The sequence below is a fragment of the Ceratina calcarata genome, unplaced genomic scaffold (assembly GCF_001652005.2).
Source record: "Ceratina calcarata isolate Rehan_Ccalc_2016 unplaced genomic scaffold, ASM165200v1 scaffold155, whole genome shotgun sequence".
Lineage (NCBI taxonomy): Eukaryota > Metazoa > Arthropoda > Insecta > Hymenoptera > Apidae > Ceratina > Ceratina calcarata.
In genome coordinates, this window is record NW_017136741.1 from 148039 (window position 1) to 167767 (window position 19729).

A 19729-nucleotide genomic window follows, 5' to 3' on the forward strand; every position below is an offset into this window, starting at 1 on the left:
AGAATATTTATTACCATCAAATAAAATTAACGTCGGGCAAGGTGCACGACGTACTCTTTGTGAATTCACCTCATCAATGGAGGAAGGGAAACAAGGGAAAATAACAGCTTTCTACAATAATTGCTTACAATATTATCAAGAACTTTTCCAACAAACAGTTAAAAGACTGCCGTTCCAGAACAACTTCATACGCGACTTATCTTTTCTCATACCAGAAAATGCTCTGCAAAAGAACAAAAACTTTGGCCAATTAGATTCGATATTCGAAAAATTCAAAACGAAAATTTTGGAAATGGATACCACGAAAGAGTGGTGTGAGCTCGGACGGCTCATTGAACAAAAGGAAGTGGACGATCTGTCTAAATTAAAGCCAGTACAATTTTGGTCTAAAATACAATCAATGAAGTCCTCAAACAATAAAGAAATGTTTCCAAACATTTCAAAATTGGCGAATATGTGTCTGTGTCTTCCGCATTCGAATGCGGAAATAGAACGTTTCTTTTCGATGGTCCGTGAGGTACAAACTTTAGATAGAAATCGTTTGAAGCCAGACACTATCGCTGCAATAACAAGAATAAAACTGCACTTAAGAAACACTAAAAAAACCAGCATTGACTATCCTGTATCAATCGACATGCTAAAATTATTCAATTCGAAAATGTATAATAAAAAAGTAATTCCCGCGAATGTATCAGACGTAATTGTACAAGACGAAGCGGATGACAATGAGAGTACAGATACTGATGCTGAATAAATGTCTTTTTAAACAAATAAAATTCCATGTTTTTATTATTTACCTCTCCCGAATAGATTCAATTTGAAATTTAGAAACACGAAAAATCGAAATACGGGCGAAAAACAGGGGAAGCGAGCCGTGCACGAAAAAATATGCGCAGTGCGCAGTTACTGCGCAGATGCGTTGTTTTGCGTGGTCTTGCGCATAGGTAAAGGTACTGTGGAGGTTAAGTTCAATCAGTTTAATGAAATAAAAACTTGACAAGAACCGGTGCCGGTAAGTACGGTTGTCGGTTACAGAAAGTACGCTCATCCAAACAAAAGACAAATGTTACTCGTGCCGTGTAAACCTATTTTCGGTTTGGTCACTTTATTTTGTTTAGCCAGAGGAGTCACAGTTAATAATTACAGAAATATGAGCAGTCTCGCTGGAATTCATTCTGTCACTTATGTCACAGTTCCTACTCAGGACGTTGCTAAGAAATTGGCTCAGTAAGAATCAACATCATAACCTGACGATCACGGATTGTTTACTTGTTGTCGGATAACGATTTTAATTTGTTTCAATCTAATTTACAGCGGTCTGGTAAAGAACAAACTTGCTGCTTGTGTCAATATCATACCAGGTCTCACATCAGTGTACGTATTAAACAATATAAAATTAAACATAAAATAGAGTTGAATATTCAGTCAAGCAATTTAAATGTCTATACGATTTCTGTCTTGCATATACTGTGAATTTACATAGATTTGTATAAGTGAAATTATGTTATCTTACAGGTATGAATGGAAAAATGAAATTAATGAGGACAGTGAACTTCTGTTGGTAAGTGTATACACACTTGATTACACACATGATTACATGCATAATTTATTCAAGTTACTGATGTATTCTTTATGTTTTATTTCTGTTACAGATGATAAAAACTAGAACTGACACTGTTGATGCTTTAACAAAATTTGTGAAGTAAATATATGTTTCATTGTGTTATCTTATTTGAAGTCATAATAGTAGTAATTGTTTATTTCATACGTTTTGGTCTTGAAAGGGGTATTACATTTAGTGATAAGATACAGTAATCGTAGTGTTATAATATTCAATATCTATAGTTGTCGTTGGTTTATGTATCAGTTTTCTTTTTTTCTGTTGCATCCTTCTTAACACTTTACCGACCGGTCGTCGATTAATCGGCTTTTGATCTTCCTGTTAGATTTGGCTAGACTGTCAAGTAGCAAGCAGCAAGCATTTCGCATTCTTTATTCAGATAATCGGTGCTTTTCTCTAAGCGTTAGCCCTTAAAAATGAATGAAAAGGATAGTGTAGGTGAGTTTTATCTCGACGACCTGTCAGATTGTCTTGACTGCCGTTCAGCAAGTAATACTGATGACGAAAGTGATAGCAGTTGTATAGCGATGTAAAGGGCATAGTATGTTCGAACCGCTACCGGTCGGTAAAGTTTCTAATTGATGTTATTTGAAATTGTAACATTGAAATTAATTTCGACTGGAATTTTTATAGGGAAAATCATCCATACGAAGTCTGTGAAGTAATTTCATTACCAGTAAGTAGCTTTATGTGAATCGCAAGTAAAGGGAGTTCTATCGATGATAGAATTAACAATCTGATTTAGTTCAAATTTAGTATACTGCAGGTAAAGCTTTTAAAAAGACGTAGTTAAATTTTTAAAGACTAAAGGCGGGTACCTATATACATAATATTTTTATTTGGTATATAATACTTTAATAAGTCTTTTCTTGATGTTTCTTAAAAGCTTTACCTAGTAATATAACAAATTTCATCAAACTCTGATTGTTAAGTTTATGTACAGAGCATAAATTGAACATTCGCAAATAATGTTTTATTTCAGATCCAGAATGGAAATGATAAGTACCTCAACTGGATAAGTGAGATAGTACCGCCAATCGACCAAAGGGAAAAGCAAGAATAGATTCAGGAATTGAAAAAGAGGTGAGGTTTTACAACAGTTATGAGAACTGAATAGATTTTATAATTGTTATAACTTCTATCAGTTTCCAATTTCAATTGAATAAAGAAATGATTGAAAGGTACAAATTAATACAATTATTTAAATAACAATTTCAGCTATGTTTATTATATTTTTACATTATATATACAAAATATGTAATATGAATTACGTAATTTGTACATTTAACAAAAAAATGGAAAACCATGATACTAGTGTCCCTGAAAAAACATAAAAAAGGAACAGGTAGTATATAGAAACGAGATAGCGAACAGAAATGTGTACTATAAATTTGGCTACGCTATTAAATGCCATTACTAAGTACATGAAGATAATATTCATTACATTTGAAAATCCTGCAAAGGACAACAGACCTATTTACAAAATTCGCTTGAAATCTGAGGACATCGAATTCCCATTCAACCTCATTTATAATTCCACGTTTACAAACTTTTAGATGATTATAGTACATTGAATGGGAATTCAATGTTCTCTGATTTCCAGCGAATTTTTTAAATTGGTTTGTTGATGACTCTAGTCTTTAACACGTTGACTGCCGCGCGTGTTTTCAATGAAATTTCCTTCAGGCCACAAGTGCCGCGGCACCAAGCGTACTCGCAAGAACTTCCCGGTTCGTTTGTTTGCATGATATCATGTTTGGTCATTTGTTTACATTATTAAATACCTGAGGTCCTCACTTATTACCTCGCCACTCCACACGATCAGTTTGAATCTTTGCCAAATAACAAGCGGTATAACTTAAAATCTCTGCCGTAATTCGTTCCAATGTCGAAAAGAAAAATGGAAAATTTATTTCTTAGTAAGACAAATAGCAGTGAAAAAGAAAGCTGTTACGAGATTTACACAAATTCGGAAAGTAGCGTTGAGTAGCAATTGTCTGATTCTGATTCGGATATTGATAAGTGCAGTCGTAGTGATATTGAGTGTTATGGAGATACTATTGACGAAACTTTACAAGAATTGATCATTGAGGAAGAAAGAAGAGCTGATGATACCGAAGAAACTACAATTGACCATTTTAACAATTCAATAGTTTTATTATATCCTGCGGAATATCTTTTCAAATGCTTATGATGATCCTTTGTACGTAGCCAAATAAGCGTCACCCGAAAACGGATGACACGGCCCGACGAAAATCTTTGCTGTCACACTAATATGGGTGACGCGGCAGTCAACGTGTTAAGTCATCAATGCGATTAATTGCAATGTTGACTAATCAAATAATATATTAGACAAAAAGAGAATTAAATAGTTCTGATATCTTTTCAGCTCTCAGCATTTCAGTGTTTCTTTTACTATTTACACCCGATGGAACTGGCAGGATAGAATTAGTACAGGACGACATTGACTGCCGATCGTTCTTACCTCCATTCCTTGGGTCACGAGCATTACGGACGAATCTCTATTTATCAAATACAACTTTTTTTTAAGATATACATGTACTTTCAGTTATTTTTCAACTTCAGTCTCGATCAAGCATAGTAAAATAAAATAGAAGTTAAAGACTATTGAGCTGTCTGAGCTACTGGATCTGGTCATAAATATCCTTTGTACTAAACATTGTATACGTAACATATTTCTTATTTAATAAAATATTATATTTCTGTTCTCACCAGAAACTCGTCTAGAATTTTATCTATCAGCGTATCCTGGCTAATACATGTTATAAACTGTAAATGGTGGTAAAAGTTATTCAGAGCGATTTGTTCTATTTTTATTATTCATATTGGGTACTTGAATAAGTTCCCATCGCTTACTGATAACTGCAGTAACCGTATGCGTGTGCGTATAATTTAAAATGGTAACTTATCTATATGCATAGTACTATAAACAAACTTCTTCTGGAAAAATGGCAAAATATTATACCTAACGATAGAAAATACTTTCAATGAGATATAGCTTATTTTTCTATTTTAATAAAATCTTAAATTTTAGCAAAAAATGGCCGAAACTTATAGATGTAGTTTTTATTAAAGCTACATTTGAAAATCTAAAGCATTTTCAGCATAACATATAATTGTTAACACGTTGAGCGCCTAATATTGACCGACAAAATATTGTAAATCATGTTATGAAGAAAATGCGACACAATCTGGTAGAGCAATGGCCAGAAAAATGACTAAATAAGTTGTTACATTTTGTGATACCTGCGAAAGACAACCGTTTTTATGTTTACCGTGTTTCAATAAAATCCGTTAAAATGCATTAATGATATAATCCTGTAATAAATAAAAATTAAGTAAATTTTAAATAATTTTTAAATAAATTTTCAGTAATTACTTAAAACAATGTATTTTTAGTTTTATATCATATTTTACAGTCACCGGTGACTGACGTGGCACTCAACATGTTAAGAATGTAAAAGAATAATAAATCAGATGAATTAAGTATAGAACAATCGTAATTAGTAATGTAACAGCAGTTAATAGTAATCAGTGTATCTATAAGTCAAATTGTGGTTCCACGTTTCGTTTCACATCCACGTTGGATACGCTTGAAAGGAATTGAAGGAAGTTCACCAGTGACGTGCTCGTGAACAAGTGAGCAATATGGCCACAAGGGAGAATAATCTTCCCGTTTTATACGGAGAATTAAATAAATTGGGACAGAATGGAGAATACGAAAGAGCCATAAAAATTGCCAACAAAAGTGAGTTTCCTTAAATTTGCGAGTTATGGTATCGCAGTGAATGTACTATCAGTATAACCTACTTCCTCCGAATAGCACGCATAAAACTCTGGAAATTCTTTAGTTTTAGGCATTTCTCAAGAAGAGGCAGCTGCATTTCGCTGCAAAATCATTTGCTGTATTCAATTATCTAAATTCAATGACGCGCTTCAGTTCATTTCTAAAAATCCCAAACTAGCAAGGTACGTCCTTCGTCTGCTGTCATGTTAAAATAATGTGAAAGTGACCAAACAATGTGCATCAATAAATTTGTTTTAGTTACTTGTATGAGAAATGTATGTTTGCTATTCTATTGCAGTAATTTACACTTTGAAAAGGCATACTGTTTGTATCGACTGAACCAAGAACGAGAAGCTTTGAAGATCGTAGAAGTCATCCCTAATCCTTCACTAAAACTGATGGAACTTAAAGCTCAGATACTGTACAGGCTTGAAAAATATGAGGAATGTTTCTCTGTATATAGAGACATTATAAAGAATTCTCACGATGAGTACGAAGATGAAAGAGAAGCCAATCTTGCTGCAGTGATTGTAAACTTAATAACTGAGGATTCTGTAAGTTCTTGATATTATACGAAAAATCAAATCTTAAAAGTATTAATTTTTCTATAAATCCTGTGTCGCTTTAAACAGAATTTGGAAGTCCCTGTGTTGCGTGAAGACACGTATGAATTGGTGTACAATGCAGCTTGCCGTTTAATCGCGGAAGGTAGCAAAGGGGACAAAACTGCTTTGATTGAAGCAGAGAAGAAGCTACGAACAGCAGAGAAAATGTGTAAAGAAGCTCTTGAAGAAGATGGTGTTGCGGAAGAGGAAATTGAAAACGAATTAGGTATTATTAGAGTTCAGCTCGGATGTTGTCTTCAACTTCAGGGTCGCGAGAAAGAGGCTCAGGCTTTGTACACTTCTACTTTGAAGGCGAAACTGGATGATATAGCTTTGATAGCTGACGCAAGCAATAATCTCGTGTGCCTCAATAAAGATCAAAACGTGTTCGACAGCAAGAAGAGAATGAAGAACGCTACTCACGATAGTTTGGAACATAAATTAACATCGAGACAAAGAAGGACAATCGCGTATAATCAGTGTCTGCTGGCTCTGTACACTGATCAGGTATGATTGTTTATTACCGAAGCATACCTTTGGTGTCTATTGTTTGCAGTTATACTATATAGTATGTCCATATGATTGCAGGCAGAACAGTGTCAGCAGTTATGTAATAAACTTGCTAAGGATCATCCTTCGTTGGCTGCAGACGCGATGTTCATTAAAGCAATACAACTTGCTAAAGATGGGAAAGCGAAGGAAGCAGCAAAATTGTTGATGCCGTATGCGGTTGGAGAGAAAGAATTACAAATGAAGTTGGCGTGTGTACAACTTTTGTTGAGTCAGGACGAGAGGCAAGAAGCAATCAGTATTCTCGAGAATCTAAACGAGAGAGACAGATCGTTACCTGGTATAGTAAGCGCGCTGGTGACTCTTCACATGGCTGATAACAATCGTGAAAAAGCGTCCGCTGCTCTTAAAAACGCAGTTAATTATTACAAGAACAGTAAGGTAGGCATGTCTCGTTTTAATATGTTTTCGTTCATCGTGACGCCTCTTCTTATTTGATATTTACTTTCAGGAAGCCACGACTAATTTGGGAGAGTTCTGGCGCCAAGCTGCAGACTTTTATTTCCGCGGAGGGGAGATTAAAGTGGCGGCTGATATTTTACAAGAAATGGTAGATGCTTCGCCTTCCAATACCAAGACGTTGGCGCAATTAGTAGTAGCCTATGTACAGTTTTGTCCTGAAAAGGCACAGCTTTTATCGAAACGCTTACCTCCGTTGCACGATCTATCTGAAACCACCGATGTCGATGCTTTAGAAAGCAGTAATTGGGTAATCGGTACCAAGGTGATCAAGAAAAAAGTAGAACCATCGCCTGGGTAAATATCCTATATGAGAAACATTTTGATGAATGCCTAGTCTATTTGTAGAGATTTTCCATTTTTATAATCTCACGATCTTCGATTTCGATTTCACGATTTATGCATTTTCGGAGATTATATATAATAGGTGGATTTCCTTACATGCAAATTTTCTATAAGTGCATAAAAATCCGCAGTCAACGTGTTTCCGCGTCAGGTATGTTTCTTATAAAAATATAATTAATTGATGTTCTGTAGCAAACCTATTGTTGATGGGACGGAAAAGAAACGCAAGAAACGTAAACGTAAAGGAAAGTTGCCTAAGAATTACGATCCAAATATTCCACCCGATCCTGAGCGATGGCTGCCAAGGCATGAACGTAGCGGATTCAGGAAGAAACGGGATAGAAGAAATCGGGATACCGCAATGAAGGGCACCCAGGGTGCCGCAGCGGGTGCCAGCGATATGTAGTACGTATTAAAAATATGTTTTGTACACTTCGAATAGGTCTGACATGAGATTTATAATTGTCGTCTATCTTTACAGCGATATCACTAAAATGCCAACGAACGCGAAACCTTCTCCGAATCCCCGACATAGCCCAGCGGTAGAAACTTCCGGTCCACGGCAACAACAACGCAAAGTTCAACAAAAGAAGAAGAAAAAGGGTGGGAAGTGGTAATTTGTGTATTACTGTTGCATTCGTCTCTGAAATATATAACGTGTCTATGCTAGGGTGCCGATCGATGATTGAACTCAATGATGATGTGCGTCTTAGTAGCGGATAACTTTTTCAATTATACACATTTTTTATCGCTGTACACGTGTATAGTATACAAAATACTGCCATTTATAAGCTGACGTACTTTATATCGGTCTCGCTCGATGCAGTGCACAGTTTTCATTTATTAATTTGTTGTTAGATTAAAGTGCAACGTTACTGTGAGTTCACCAGGCAATTTGGGAATACACATGGAAAGACGTGGTACAGAAAATATTTTTATTTATTTTTTTTCTCCTTCGTCTCCTTGCCAACTTGTTCACCAAAATTCGACAATATAATATATAATATACGTAACACGTCTCTTGCATACATTGACTAGGATTTGGCGATACATAATCTTTATTCCTCTGTTCGTGGTAACAATTGTATAGAAAAATACAATCTGTTTTGAATTATTCTTTTCCTTAGCGAATCTGTAATTCATGTTTCGTAGATTGTGATTGTGCGTCAGATTTTTAACATTCATGTAACAGATTTATATATTGTATATATAATATAATAAGTGGCATACGATTCGTAAATACAAATAATCAGACGCTCCGATCAATAATAAAAATTCCACGGTCTTATTTCGTTAACATGTAGTTCTCATTGTCGCGAAATTATAACTTTGAGAGGACACGCACACTTCGATTACATATCGTTTTATATGCACGGTTACACGTACACGTGTAAAAGGATATTCTCATTTTCTATCGCCTTAACTTATTGTCTCGTATTATCATTACACAACACAGCATTGTTTGTCGGTTCATATATAAATTTATAACAGAGGCAACTGTCGAGGTAAGAATAACCGTATATATCATAAAATTTTCTACTTCTGCTTTTCTACAATAGTTCTCTAATATGTCAAGGCTGTAAATCGCCTCCAACTAGGCGGTCCACTTAAAATACTTAATACCCCTTCGTTAAAAAATAGTATGACAGGCACGCTCTCATATCCACCTTGTCTGTGATCAACATCGTGATATGCACAATACGTAGAAAAGAAACAAGCGCTGGGAGAAACTGATTTTGTCAGTCGTAAGCAACTATAATATCGGTTACTCGATGGTTCTGTCATGCCGCACTCATCTATCGGTAAGCGATCGTCCCATGTGTTCCCAAAACCAGTCGCCAAATCAAGTTCGACAAAAATGTGTTTGTCAAAGATGAGAATAGATGAGTAAGGCACAAATGTATGTAAATGTCATTAAACACTTACACAGTGGTGTAAACAATTCCGTTATATATTATGTTAATATATAATCGTTACGTTACCATCAAAGAGTGCTACTTCTCGGGTATAATGCCTTCCCAGGCATCCTCCCTTTGTTTGTTAGCTAATCTACGCTTCTCTGTAAACAAATAAATTTTGCTTCAATATCTCGAAGATCGCGAAAATGATTACATTTTTATACACATAAATGACGGGGGTAAAGATGAATCTTTATGATGATCTTATGATATATGAATATACTATAAAGGACGTCAGAATCTAAGCTATGGAAGCAAGCTAAATAACCAAGCTAAATAAACAAGCATAGGAAACAAGCTAAAGAAACAATCTACTGGAATAAGCTAACAAGTTATGAGAGCTAGATAATTAAAAACCTATTAGAAAAAATGCTTAAAAAAAATTTTGAAAGGATTTTAAATAGTTTGAACCCTATGCTAGAGGAGCCTAGAGCAATAAAAAGAGAAGAACTAACTATCAGGAAGGAAAAAGCCTGCAGATGTCCATAGTTTTGAGAAAAAGGAGGACTATTAAAGGAATCTTTGTATGTAACTCCCTATTTTGAGACCGTAAGGCGTAAAATAAACAAGTTACTATTTAACAAGCATAAATAACATATACCTTTAGCTTCGCGTAATATGTTCTTTTCGTGTTCGCGTTCCTGTCTAGCAGTGGCCAGTTTTACGCCTAAAGCACCCGTAACCAAACGTCTAGCCAGCGCCGCGCACGTTTCCGGGCGACTTCTATAAGGCTGCAAAAATTCAGCGCTCCTTTTCGCTTTAGTTTTGCTTAAAGCAGTTGCCTCGCTCAGCGGCCTAGTTTTAACGAAGGGATGATCCGACGCCAATACCTCGGCGGCTAAAAACGTGATGCAACGATTAAATAATTGTTGACCAACCGCACCGAACGTGATCGTGATTCATTTTTTAATTACCAACAAGAGGACTACTGAAGACACCCAGGCAATGCGTATCGTCTACCCACTTTAATTCAAAGCCACCATTTTTGAAAGGACTGAAAACTGCCGCTAGATCGCTAGTTTTAAATTCGGATGGGAAATTGTATATTTCAAGAACGTGCGCAAATTCATCGCTAGATACTTCGATGTGTTTGCTGTATGGTTTGTAATCGTTCTTCGGTTGTTCTATCATAACGTCACCGACAGCCGACGTTAACTGAAAATCAAATATACCAAAGTTAAAAATAATTTTTAGTCTGTGAACGATCCGAAAAAACGAAACTGGAGATTCGTATATACTTGCCTCTTCTATCAGAGTTGGATCCAAACAGTCACCATTGTCGTCGAACAAGCTGTCCCAATCACATTCGTCCCTGTTTATTTTTTTAACAGGTGGAGAAGGCGGTGGCGCCGGTTTACTTCTCTGTCGAATCACTTTCTTTACCTTCTTCTCCGGCGGCGGCATAGGAACAGGAATGACTTCGTTAACTTTCGTTTTTGGTTCTTTTTTATTCTTAGTGTCGGAAATAATTAACACGTTCGACACCATATTGTGACGCGTCATCTGCGCGTTTCTTTGATTCGTTATTTCATCTTTATTCGAGAGTTCCGTATTTATCTTGTTATTGTTCTTGATCGTATTGGTCACGATATTGTCGTCCTTATACTTATCAGGTCTATCTACTTCTTCATTAACATTAATTTCGCTATATGTACATATGTCGACTGTGTCTAAACTATCCTTATTTTCACTAGAATCTCTGGGTATTTGCTTTTCGCTTTGCGATTCAGACGTATTACTTATCTCGCAAACAATTTCGAGTGCAGTAGAACTATTTAAATCATTTGGCACATCCTCTAATTGCTCAGCTACTTGTCTGTTACTAATCTCTACTGTAGATGCTTTTAAATCAGTTGAAGAATATATATCCTTCGAAGTTACTTCAATACGCTCGTTAATCTTCGGTTCTGAGTTAGATCGATCTCTATCAAGACATTCGTTTGATCCCTTTTTCACATGTTTCGCGTTTTGTTGCACATCAGAATCTTCCGGTTTAGTATCGGGACATGATTTCGATTGTCCTTGAGAAATCTCCTTGGCCGTACGATTCACGCGAATAGACTCAACTGGTTGAACATTTCCTTCCGTTTCCAGACTTCTACGATGCCTCGGTACGTAGACTGCACGATCTGGCCTTCTCTGACGAGGAGTTCTTAATAATATTAAATTAATTAAAACGTGTAACATATAAAAGCAATAATAAATCATTATCTACTGGCAAGAAAGAGTTTCTTACTTCGCAGTGGATGAATCTGCGGCCGGTTGTACTAGTACTTGGTCCACGTTTGTTTGAATTTCATGCTTGGCTCTCCTAGCAGCTGGTGGCCTATAAATTTCAACGGCCGGCGTTGACTTTGCTGGAAAGAATCGAACATCCCAGTTAAATTTATGTTATATTTATAAACGTAAAACAGCTTTGAGAATCACCTTGTCTTTGAACTCGCACACGTTCCGGAGATGCAGAGGACGATCGTGATAGCCTTTCAACGCCCATTTCTAACAATGAACTGCTATTTTTCGTTGTACAATTTGGTGTAGGCTCTACACCATTCAATTTTGAATCCCTGAAACGTCAGAAAGAAAAAAATTAATATGCCTGCGTATAATCGACACTGTTTTTAAAGAAGTTGTATGTGACCGGATTAGAGAGAGTACAGTTTGAAACAATGATTTTTGATTGTGTTAGTTTCTCCTACGAGGACAAAGCCCGAAAATAGAAGTAAATCTATACCTCCAATGCTCGACTAGCATGTTTGGTTAAATATTAACAAAAGCTAATGGTGCAAGGATTCAGGATCAAGGATTTTTGTATAGATGGTGCAGATAGATGATGAGAAAATGGGAAGAAGAGGAGCAAAAAAGTTCTGAATTTTGTGGGGACAGATACGGGAATTGAGAATATTATACATATAAAAGAATGGAGCTTTGGAAAGGATTATTAAAAGAAAAATTACGGATGAAATGGAGAATGAATGAATAAATAAGAAGTTTGTTATGAAAAGGAAAAGAGGCAATAAGAGATAGGAATAAACTTGGAAGTGTAATACATGTACAGTGACCATTCGTTCTGTATTTCCAGGACCAGTTCTGGTCTTCAGCAGTCAGTTCCCGAAATTTTTTCAAGAAATACAGAAATACAAATGTTCTGAATTTATTTGTTAGTCCCGTATTTGCATGTTATACATATAAGTTATAATAATATAAAAATGGGTCTTTTCCAACTAAGTTTCTAATTTTTTCCTTTAGTAATCAATTGTAATAATCGGATATTTCTACAAAGTGGTCGAGTTCACTTTTAATTCTTTGTAAATGTTTGTGATTGATGAATTTTGAGATGGTTTTGTTACATATTAATTTTATTTTTGTTTCTTTTTCTTTTCGATTTAAGCAATTCCTTTTTTTGAATTATTCTTTTTCTTCCTTTCAATAAATGATTTATGAAATAATTCAATGTACAAATATTTCTATTTTTTGCTGTTTGTGTGTTGTTATAATTATCGTCTTCTTTTTTGTCCCTGATTTCATTTAAAAAAATATGGTCACTGTAAATACATATGGCACTAAGTTAGTTGTTAATATTAGATATAGTAGATTTTGTTACACATTATTGTTAGATTTATTTTATTAGAAGTATAGTGAGAATGAATAATTATGCATGATTACTGATAAGAAGAAAATTTTGTTTTTTCAGGTCGAACAACTTAAAATAAAATGTATGTATCCTATTCTGTTAAAACAGATTTTCCATAAATGCCCAAAGATCAGTTGAAGAACGCAACTCTACATTAATACTGTTTTACATTTTAACTACATTTTTAAAACGAAGTGTAAATAAACACGCATACACCTGCACATTTTTCAGAAATTCGAATGATTACTATTAGGGTAGTTTGAAAGCGCATGAAAAATACGAACCAAGGGCCGGTATTCAGAGTCGTTACTTATATTTAAGATAAGTATTTGCTTAAGTTCCTGTTTTCTGTACAAGACAGGGACTGGAAACATGGGATAAACAGGTATAACAACTGTTTAAGACGATCTTAAGAATAGATGACTCTGAATAACGGCTAAAGTCTTTAATACAGAAAAAAGAAAGTGATTAAAGACGTAAATTAATTCATTATGTAGTTAATACATCAATAAAAGCCAATAATAATTCTTTATACATTTTTTTATCTATATATAGACGCTGCGGAGGAAGCCGATTTCCACTTCCTTCTTAATTTGAAAATTCATGTTTCTTTACATTCCGCTTTAAATATGTAAAATGAATTATAAAACTGGCAATGATAGAAAATCCGATGGCAATCGAGCATTGAAAACACGAGGCATAGATTCATTATTATCTTCAGGTCTTGTCACCATAGTGGAAACTACCACAATAAAAAACGAATCGAGAACCATTGTCCCAAGCTGTACGTCGCGCGACCTTGAGCCGGTCAAGTTTCACTTTCGTTCGCCACAGCTACGTCGTAAGAATTCCACTCTTGTAAACCCATTTCGTAACAGTATTAGGCCTGTTTGTGAATTTCTGATATATCTGATCGAATTTAGAACTCGTCCCACTTTTGTTACACTTGGCTACCGATATTGTTATTCTCAAAACAATCACTTAGGCTGAAATTTCAAAATTCCCTTGACGACAACATCACGATATTTCCACTTATAATGTTCAAGAGAGTCATTTAATTATAAAAATAAATAATTCACTTCGGAATATACGATAGACGCAAATATTTATGTAGACGCGCGTTCAGAACTCAAAAACTTCATGTTTAAAATAAAACGTGTGTTGCGAACGATCGACTTAACATTCGAATAATTCCAGATATTTCACGTGAAACATTTCGATTCGGTATTCCGATTTATCGGCACAATGATAATTTAAAACGGGAGTTGAATGCACTGATCGCATAGAATTCTTTCAATTCCTCGCAGTTCCATCCAACTGGCACGAGACGTCACGCATACACTATTGTAGGTCTTCGTACTTACGTCCATCAACTTTAATATAGATATTTAATCACTATAATACAACACCAATTAAAACTCTGTCTGTTTCCTATCAAAAATATATCGGAAGAGCAACAAGTAATAATCGATTAGCAACGAGGAAACGGTGGAACTCTATCGATGAGAAGATCCGCTCGTTACTAAAGTCGCTAGGAACAGTTTGATACCTTATCACGTCACTTTTGTAACAAACAACGGTCCGCCTTGCACTGCCCTGGCCTACTGAGAACGTGTGCAGATCGGCGAAACGGTCTTGCACCAACTGATGTATGATGTACCTGCGATAGCTGTTCACAGGTGGAAAGACGAGTACCCTGTAAAAGTGAAAAGTACGCGTTACGATCGCCGTTGAAAGTGAGACCGAACCGAGAACGGGTGAACGTAACCGACTCGCCTCAAGCCGTATCCCGTCAGATGAACAACATACGCCAGCTAACTTTTACATAACGTTTTACTTTCTCCTGCGTTTTGGTTTCCTTAAAATCAGAGCCATCCTTGTGGCCAAAAATATTGCTATTCGTCAAGGTCTCGAATAAAACAGTAAATACCATGATTTTTAACTCTTTTTTTAATTAAACTTCTCCAATACAAATTTGAAACATCCCGTTTATAGATTCAAATACGATAATTAGATTAGAAATTTTAAAAATCGCAATTTTTCTAAAGTTATATAGCTTTCATTGAACTACCATTTACAAACACACGACAGTATTAAAAAAATGGAAACGATATAAATAAATATAATAATAAAAAGCAGGTATGCAGTCGTATGCACATTTCAAAGCCCGAAACAAGGTATCACGGTAATTTTTAAATTCCAGTGTTCCTCCATGACAATATCAAGGAAAAAAGAAACAGTTGAAAATTCAAATGCATAATCGATAATTTTCTATATGTACTTTAACACTATTTTATAGGAACTAATCAATTAGATCGATGAATCATTAAAAAATATATGAACTGTCAAAAGTTCTTCATATAACATTTACATAACAACTTACAATTAGAGAAAATTCAACGGTACTAATAATAAGCTCTCATGAATCCAGATAACATTTATTTAAAAAGTTGTTTTACATCTTCAGTAATTTTGGAGAAAACATACGGGAACTATTAGCTATCACAAAGAATAGTCGTACGATTAGAATGGCGTCTTTCTCGATAATCAATTTTTATAAATACTGTGAGTTGGAAGCACCAATTAGTCACAAATAATCACTAGTCACAAAATCACAATAAATATTTTGAAGTGATATGATGGAATATGTAATTTCGGCTCTACATCTTTAAAACTTGCATGTTCTTCTACCTTTTATTCTTATAAACATTTTAACAGTTGTACATCGTGGCCGTTAACTGTTTCACATATGTTGGTACTAATAAACTTCATACTTACTAGCAGGAATAGCGCCTATTTCGCAGAAATTAAAAAATAATTGACTTTTCATCAAATTATACACGATCTTCAAATTAACACTTCGTTCTTCGACACCGTACTTCTACCTTACGCGACGACTATACGACGAATGAAAAAGGTCTTTAGGCACTTACCGTTATGCAGGTATAAGCCATAAAGTCTTTGCACTCTAGTTTTTCCATAGGTATAGTACAGAGTACCCAACCTAACAACTAAAATTTCGTCAACAAAAAATTCGTTTTCGAGGTTCTGGATACGTTTTGGCCATTTTTGACCATTTTGCAACGGTGCAACGCAAGGATGTGTATGTGTATATTACGTACGATGACCATACGTCCTGTATTTTCGGAGACAGTTCTGTATTTATTTTTTAGTCCCGTATTTGCATATTATATAGGGTGTCCCTGGATTAAACGATCAAACTGCACGAGTATATTCTATAAGTAAAATTAAGAAAAAATGTACATGTACAACACTTGCAAACTCTTTATAAGAAACTTATAAAAGAAATGAACCTAAAGTCAGTAGCGAGTTCTTTGTTGTACATCGGAATGTAACAATAAGGAGATTATGTAACCTGCTCCACCTTTGAATTTTCAACTGTTATTTTCTCCTATAATTTTCATGGAAGAATACGGGAATTTAAAGAACATTGTGATATCTTGTTCCAAGCCTTGAAATGTGCATACATGCATTTTATTACAATATTTATTTATATCGTTTTCATTTCGTTCATGCTCTTGTTTGTTTGTAAATGTAAGTTCAATGAACGCTGTATAACTTGTGACTCATGGATCCTTATTTATAAATGTACTAAAATTCCAACGCGAAGTACTGTTCAAGTTTGAATTGTTTATTTTTGTTCAAGTTCTTATTTTCAATAAAAAATAGGATAAATAAATAAAATATATAGAAAAAATAAAAATAGGAAAATTCTTGTATTAGATTATTTTATACGGTACAATTTATGAAATAATCCAATACAAGAATTTTTCTATTTTTATTTTTTCTATTTATTTTATTTATTATAGGTTATAATTCCCACCTTCTTTCATGTCCCCAATTTCGCGCCAAAAAATATGGTCACTGTATATGTATATGTATACATGCATATCATGATTTCGTTAAGGCTTCGAAAAATTACGCTTCGTAGTAACGCGTAATCGGTTGTTGTGCTCGGATCAACAAACCGGAATTTATCACGTGCGACCGGTTGTCTTTAGAAAGTAATCAAGAGCGTTAGAATACGTGCACATGATTCAAAGAGGCTGGAATAGGACATAGTCTGTTTCGTCACGGAAAATAAATAAATGATTTCTGCAAGCAAAATGGGTTTTCACTTCAACTTCGTTGCGCCTTGCGATAGTTAAATTGTCACACAGTAAAAAAGCGCCTTGACTTACGATTTCATTTGATTGAATAGTAAACAGTGTAAACAAGTTGAATGAGACCGGTTAGTTTAGCTACTATAAATGCGGTAATGTAGTTGGTATTAGATGTTTACAGAGGACTGTAACATGCTAATCGTTTAGGTGGAACGGACCGTGTAGAGACGTGGTAAACCGTGGTTCTGCGTATACGTATTTCCCTGGGTTGTAGATATGAAAGCCGAGAAGAAAAAGAAATCGACTTCGACTGGCAATGGCAGAACAAAACAACCATCTCTCCTTTTCTTCCTTTCTGCTACTTTCCTGGGAATATCACCGTTGAATCGTTCTATCGCGGATTCGATCTGTTAATTACGTCGACTAAATCGACAAGCCTTGAACTACAAAGTAATAACGCTGACTATACCATGTACTGTACGTATATCTCGTAAGTGTTGCGTCGTTCACGTAATCAAGCGTGTATATACGTGAGCCACATACGCTAAACGACTCGTTCCACTGCTAGATTAGCAATTATCCGTGCAGAGTCTTCAAAACGTTCTCTGTACGCTTCGTCTCAAATAGTTTTATGAACAATCGACACGGTTTTGCGAAATATTTACGTACCGCTTGTTTTTCAAATAAAACTAATCGACTGTTTTCTTTCCGAGATAAATTGGTTGATTTAAAAATAAAGACACAGGAACAATGTCTTCTATTAACATTTCTGTTTCGGATCAACGCTCTTGCTTTACGTGAAATTAAGAAAGATAAAGTGCATATGTCTTCGAAATTCGATAGAACGTCAACCGATAAAGAATACAAAATGTCAACAGTTGTGAAATACATTTGTTGATTAAACTTTTCCTCTAAGAAATTTCTTTTTTAAATCGAAATTTATTTTATTATTCTTATTATTTATGGCTNACTCGTACATCAATGCAACTCTGATTTTTTTCATCAATTTCCATTCATTAAAATCGGAAATCAGCCATTCAATAGAATCTCAGAAATAAAATTCCCAAAATATCGAAAATCGTATATCAAAGGATATCCCTTTAATTAGTCTAATTAACTTTCTGGCGAATGAATTCCTAAACTAAAAAGTTTTTTTTTTGCATGTTTGTTCGATACGTGGATGAAGATAAATTTCGAATGAAAAGACAGTTTAAAGTTCACATCATTTTTTTTCCTGGCGAACTGCCAATGGCGATTCTTAGTTTTTTTATGTTCAACAAACGCTATACGCGCGACCCGCTAAAAATAGAACCTTTCGGCAAGGCAAAAAGCATGGTTGTTCTAAGTGCCATGCAATGAAAAAGGTGCACGAATCTAACGGAACCGTCTAAAGGTGCACGCGAACACGACCAAGAGCAACGACCATAGGAAGACGATATCAGTCATTTACCTCTAGACCAAGATATTTATAAATATTCCTCGCGGAGCCCGCAAAAGGAGTCGATAAATCGTTACGCGCTTTTCAGCTTTGTATGGTATCGTAAATCCTTCCAATTGTCTTTGAATTCTGATCGCGCGTCAAGGATGCGAATAAAGATATTTAACATAACTTCGATGAAACAGTTAAAAAATATTGCGAACTGTCAAACGGACGGTAATTCACGATATGAATCTTAGATTATAGATTCGACAAGTCTGTCAACTGAATGCCTGAATGGTTGCACGGCAGGTTTTGAAACGCTGAGATTATTGACACCTAGAGAAAGCTTTACAGCGGAGTGCGATTAGTGTACGCAGAAATCGAAAGTGAAGAATAATGCCCGAAGACACGAGTGCGAGGACCGTTATAGTGATCTAACCTTTAAAGGCGCGTCGCTGCATCAGGAAACGTGATCATTTGATTGTCCTACCTTTTTCGTTTCTTGTCCCTTGAAAATAGAGTCACGTCATGCTCCACTTCCTCGGAGAAGAGGCTGTCTTGCAGGCTCATTTATCCGCGAGAGTGGGTGCAGAATACGCGTACGAGATATCGTCGACACTTAAAATCAAACTCATCGAGAATTACGCGATAATAATCACGTTTACCGTGCTGCTAGGTAGCAGCGACGGTCTCACATCGACGCACATTGACCATAAACTACTTTGGATTATACCGCGCATGCGTTGTATCGCTGCGTCTAGCCTCTCATCGCGCGTGCGCCAGTCTTTAAACTAAAGCCGTGAGTTTTCCGTGCGTGCTCAATCGTTCATCTCCGCGCCTTTTTCTGCTAGAAATTAATGTGAGTTTTTACGTTTTGTTTAATTAATTTTATTATAACATTTATTTTTATTGCTTACTATCGTTTTTATTGAATTTTCTTATTACGTCTGTAACCGGTGCGTTAAAACTTTGCACATTCGCATCTGCAACGTGCGATTGTCGCAGAATGGCGCAAATGCATGTTATAATTTTCACAAATTGTTAAAGAAATATTGAAACATTTGAAGATCGGATTTCCTCCTCGAAGTGCAAAACTATTTCGAATCATTCGATTAATTAATATTCGCGATAATTAATCTGACGCTGTTTTACATGCAATTGTATGAGTTTGGGGATGTTAGTGAAAAA

The 19729-nt window shown here is 35.4% G+C and overlaps 3 protein-coding genes across 9 annotated transcripts; 2 read left to right on the top strand and 1 right to left on the bottom strand.

Annotated features, from left to right (window-relative positions):
- The first annotated feature begins 845 nt into the window (after nucleotides 1-845).
- CUTA (cutA divalent cation tolerance homolog) lies at nucleotides 846-4360 on the top strand. Of its 3 annotated transcripts, none has more exons than XM_026819703.1 (8): nucleotides 846-1012; nucleotides 1119-1227; nucleotides 1315-1374; nucleotides 1516-1561; nucleotides 1653-1702; nucleotides 2255-2297; nucleotides 2604-2704; nucleotides 4011-4360. In XM_026819703.1, exons 2-7 carry the CDS (start codon nucleotides 1151-1153, stop codon nucleotides 2682-2684), a joined length of 357 nt encoding a protein of 118 aa, XP_026675504.1. In that variant the 5' UTR covers nucleotides 846-1012; nucleotides 1119-1150; the 3' UTR covers nucleotides 2685-2704; nucleotides 4011-4360. The 3 variants fall into 3 exon arrangements, with proteins under 3 accessions (XP_026675504.1, XP_017892595.1, XP_017892594.1); XM_018037106.2 differs by having other exon boundaries at nucleotides 1147-1227; XM_018037105.2 differs by having other exon boundaries at nucleotides 846-1227.
- A 688-nt stretch (nucleotides 4361-5048) lies between these two features.
- Nucleotides 5049-8421, top strand: Srp72 (signal recognition particle 72). The gene is made up of 8 exons (XM_018037099.2): nucleotides 5049-5390; nucleotides 5494-5611; nucleotides 5728-5983; nucleotides 6062-6541; nucleotides 6623-6985; nucleotides 7056-7360; nucleotides 7601-7813; nucleotides 7890-8421. Exons 1-8 carry the CDS (start codon nucleotides 5291-5293, stop codon nucleotides 8023-8025), a joined length of 1971 nt encoding a protein of 656 aa, XP_017892588.1. The 5' UTR covers nucleotides 5049-5290; the 3' UTR covers nucleotides 8026-8421.
- On the bottom strand, nucleotides 8362-19249 carry LOC108632472 (uncharacterized). Of its 5 annotated transcripts, none has more exons than XM_018037100.2 (8): nucleotides 19032-19249; nucleotides 14547-14693; nucleotides 11794-11930; nucleotides 11603-11723; nucleotides 10609-11518; nucleotides 10281-10521; nucleotides 9968-10204; nucleotides 8362-9467 (listed from the first exon to the last, which is right to left on the bottom strand). In XM_018037100.2, exons 1-8 carry the CDS (start codon nucleotides 19109-19111, stop codon nucleotides 9403-9405), a joined length of 1938 nt encoding a protein of 645 aa, XP_017892589.1. In that variant the 5' UTR covers nucleotides 19112-19249; the 3' UTR covers nucleotides 8362-9402. The 5 variants fall into 5 exon arrangements, with proteins under 5 accessions (XP_017892589.1, XP_026675503.1, XP_017892591.1 ...); XM_026819702.1 differs by lacking the exon at nucleotides 19032-19249 and adding an exon at nucleotides 17340-18011; XM_018037102.2 differs by lacking the exon at nucleotides 14547-14693.
- Nucleotides 19250-19729: the final 480 nt, after the last annotated feature.